This window comes from Tupaia chinensis, unplaced genomic scaffold, assembly GCF_000334495.1.
Source record: "Tupaia chinensis unplaced genomic scaffold, TupChi_1.0 Scaffold000574_1, whole genome shotgun sequence".
Classification (NCBI taxonomy): Eukaryota; Metazoa; Chordata; class Mammalia; order Scandentia; family Tupaiidae; genus Tupaia; species Tupaia belangeri.
Window position 1 is genome coordinate 3,071,436 of NW_006160088.1, and position 4,138 is coordinate 3,075,573.

Genomic DNA, 4,138 nt, shown 5'->3' on the forward strand with positions numbered 1-4,138 from the left:
GGGCAACTTCCGTGCTCCCTGGGTGGACATCATTCGGTGTCTGCTTTGCCAAGTCCCTGTTTCTAGTTTAAGTCCTTTGTGGTCCGAGAACGTTCCTTGTGTGATTTCTGTTCTTTCAGAATGTCGAGGTGTGCTTTACGGCCTGGGGTGTGTTCTATCTTGGCCACGCTCCACGCAGACTTGAGAATGTTCTGCCGTCACTGGATGAAGGGCTGCGTAAATGGCAGTACTGCTAGTTCCACCACGCCCTGCTCACCTGCTGCCTGCTGGGTTCTATCAGTTATTTAAATAGTGGTGTTGAGGGCCAGCAGGTTGAGTGGTGGTTAAGGCACTGGTCGACCTGTGGTTTGAGTCCTGGACCTGGAGGCTTGCTTTATCATTTTCTCTCTCTTCTCTCTCTCCCTCTCACTGTGATGAGCACACGTGCAGTATAGCAAATTAAAAAAGAATGGGGCCAGCAGATGGCTTAGCGGTTCTATTGCTGAACTCCCAAGTGGTCGACCATGGTTTGAGTCCCAGACCCAGTGTCTTGAAACTCACGCCGGGTGCATATGCATGCATGCCCCGGATTCCAGGAGGAGAATGGAGGAGAAGGGATTGTGGCATGGCCATCCCCTCTGGGGGTGAGTTCTTGTTTTCCCTCTCACTGTCTTTGTCTCTCTCTCTCTCTCTGGTGAGTGCACACGGCCTAAGGCAAAAACTTCTAAATATATATATATATAAACTCAACTCAAATATAATTAAATGAATAGTTCTTGAAAAAAAGTGGGTTTTTTGGGGGAGGTTTTTGCTATAGGGCGTGTGCGCTTGCCAGACAGAGAGAGACATAGAGACAGAAAGCAAGAAATCACCCCCAGGGGGGATAGTCACACCGCAATCCCTTCTCCTCTCGGGATCTTGGGCACGCATGCACACGCGCCTGGTGTGAGTTTGAAGCCACCGGGTCCGGGACGCGAACTGCGGTCGACTTCGTGGGAGTCCAGCGACATAGCCATTACGCTAACTGCTGGTTCCCAAAAAAAGTGGTATTGAAATCTTCAATCATAATAACTGAATGACCCTGTGGGAGTCCAATGATGTAACCACTACACCATCTGTGGGCCTCTCTGGTGTGATTTTTTTTTTTTTTGAGAGATTTTCACTGTAGGGCGCGTGCGCTCGCCAGACAGACAGAGAGAGACATAGAGACAGAAAGTGAGAAATCACCCCCCAGGGGGGATGGTCACGCCGCAATCCCTTCTCCTCCATTCTCCTCTCGGGATCTTGGGCACGCACGCACACGCGCTCGGCATGAGTTTTAAGCCACTGGGTCCGGGACACGAACCGCGGTCGACTACGTGGGAGTCCAGCGACATAGCCATTACGCTAACTGCTGGTTCCCTGGTGTGATTTATTTTTTAAGTTGTCGGTCTGGGACTCTAACTGTGGTGGGCCCTGTGGGAATCCAGCGCCTTGACAACCGTGCCACCTGCTGGCTCACCTTGTTAATTTTCATTAGCTGGAGAGAGACAGAGGCAGAGAAATTGAGAAAACACCCTCCACGGGGCATGTTCAAGCCATAATCCCTTCTCCTCCATTTCCTCTTCCTTTTGAGACTTGGGGCACACATGCTGGCACCCCGGGTGTGTTCTCAGGCCCTCGGGGACTCCCACCATCAGGCTGGCTGTGGGATCCAGCAGCCCTAACCACTACGCCACCGGCTGGCCTGACGCTCCGTTATTAAGGGTGTACGTATTAAATATTATGTCTTCCTAAAGAACTGACCCCTTTCGTTTATATCATGCCTTCGTTTAATTCCTGATAAATATTCTTGTTCTGGAATCTGCTTTGTCTGAAACTGATTTAGCGACTTCAGCTTTCTTTTGGCTAGTGTGAGCATGGGACAGCTTATGGGGATTTGGGTTTTTTTTTAGACAGTACACAATTGAGCTTTCTTTTTAAAATCCACTTTGATCTCTTTTAATTAGTGTCATTGGACGACTTATATTTACAGTGATCTAGAAATAGTTGGATTCATACACTCCTTGTTTGTTAACTTTGTATTTGCTCCACCTGCCTTTCATGTCTAATTTCGAATTCCTAATTTTGCATTCTTTAAGGAAAACCCTTGCAGAACCTCAGAGCCTGGAGCCACCTCTGCCCAATTCCCATCATGCAGATACCTAATGGCACATTAAAAAACTGCACATCTGGGACCAGCAGTTAGCATAATGGCTATGTCGCTGGGCTCCCTGTAGTCGACTGCGGTTAGTGTCCCGGACCCGGTGGCTTAAAACTCACGCTGGGCGCGTGTGCGTGCGTGCCCAAGATCCGGAGAGGAGAATGGAGAAGGGATTGCAGCGTGGCCATCCCTCCTGGGGGGTGATTTCTCGCTTTCTGTCTCGCTGTCTCTATCTGGGGAGCGCACGAGCCCTATAGCAAAAACCTCTCAAAAACAAACAAAAAAAAAAACAAACAAAAAAACCCCTGCACAGCAGTCTTGGCAGGCGAGGCAGGAGCGAATGCAAGCAGTCAGTAGAGCGCTTGGACGTTCGCCCAGGTGCGAAGCCTCCACACGCAGACGCAGACGAAGGAGCGAGTCCACACTCAGCCCAGGAGCGAGTCCCTACCCTCCCACCCTGCCACAGGAGGCGGGCTCTGGCTCTGGCTCTCCGCCTGGAGATCGCGCCCCGCGCACGGTGGGCGTGGTCTGTGTGGGGATTTTCCCGGTTGGCGTGACGGGGTTGCCATGAGACCGTGGACGCCGTGGACTCTATCGGAGCCTCTACCCGCGCCGCTGGGACCTTGTGCCTTTCCGGAGACGGTCGGCGGTGGCTGATTTCCCCCGTAACTCAGGCGATCGGCAGCGACGACAGGGCTCCGTGTCCTTCCTCGGCCTGCATCCCGCGCCGGGCTCACCGACTCCGCCTGTGCGCGCGGCCTGGCCGGCGCAGGGTGGGAAGGGGTTTCTCGGATCCCCAGAAAAGTCTCGGACGAGCCACGAGCCCGTGGGCTGCAGGCTCCGCGCCTCCCGTGGGGTGCTCGCGGTGTGCGGGTGCATCGATTCACCGCCAGGCAGGAGCAGAGGACGGGCGGGGGTGGCCGGGGCTTGATCCGTCTGGAGGAGGCTCGGGCTTGCCGATCCGCGCAGCGGCTTTGTCACCGCGCTGCGCCGCGGGAAGCGCCCCAGTCCGCGGTAATCGGGCCTCGTCTTCTTTGTAGAGCCATGGGCAGCAAGAAGAAGGAGCTTGCCCTGCAGGTAGGCCTCAGGGGGCGCCAGTTGCCCGCGCTTGGCTGGAGTTGGGGTGGCGCGGCGGGGAGGACGCCGCTAAGCCGTGGGAGGGGTACGGAATACAAGTCACCTTCCTTCTGTTTGATACCCTGTGACACTGCTCGCAAACCTGGGTTTGTACTGTTCTGTTTCGAAGGGAAAAACATCTCGGACCCCCTATGGACGACACATTAAATATATATATATATATATATTCTTAGAGAGAGAACCCTCTACAGGGCCCTGATGCAGATGCACCCCAGTCTTCAGCCAGCCCGGGGTCCCTGGGTCGTGAACCAGTGCACGTGGGGCGCACCCAGGGAGGCCTCCAGACTGAGTGCTAACCTTCCCGCGCGCTCAGCCTGGCCGCGCCAGGGTTCATGGCTGTGCTGCCCTCTGGCCTCCCAGACGAAGTCTATGCACTTATGTACCTAGGAGCAAAACGGAGTGGGTGCTCTTTGTGCTCCTAGTGCATGCACAGCCAGGAGAATACATCAGGTCAAAAACAAAACTATAAAGCAAGAAGACCTAAGTCAGCGTAGCTGGAAGTGACCGGTACATTTTTCGTTGAAACACAATTGCAGCTGGCTCAGAGAATATACTGTAGATTCTCTTGCGTTGGGGCATGTGTCTGTAACCGAGTGGGAAGTGGAGACCGGGACCAGAGTGCCTTTCACACATCCGGTCACCAGCTGTGTCCTGGGCATGGCGCGCCTCATGTAGAGCACCCTGTCCGTGTACATCACCGTCGGGGAGCCACAGCCGGGGCTGCTCTTCTTTTCTTCTTGCTCCTGCACCATAAGTAGTGGTTGGTTCTAAAGCGATGGTAAGTGATGGTCTGTAACAGGTTCTTTTTTTCTTGTAGATTTTTTTTTTTTTTTTTTTTTC

General features: G+C 53.6%; 1 protein-coding gene across 1 annotated transcript in view; it reads left to right on the top strand.

Annotated features, from left to right (window-relative positions):
* The first annotated feature begins 2,775 nt into the window (after nt 1-2,775).
* Nucleotides 2,776-4,138, top strand: part of NME9 (NME/NM23 family member 9) — a 22,413-nt gene continuing 21,050 nt past the window's right edge. Inside the window, exon 1 of the mRNA XM_006158187.3 lies at nt 2,776-3,238. Within this exon, the coding sequence (XP_006158249.1) occupies nt 3,206-3,238 (33 nt within the window). The 5' untranslated portion in view covers nt 2,776-3,205. The remainder of the gene's footprint in view (nt 3,239-4,138) is intronic.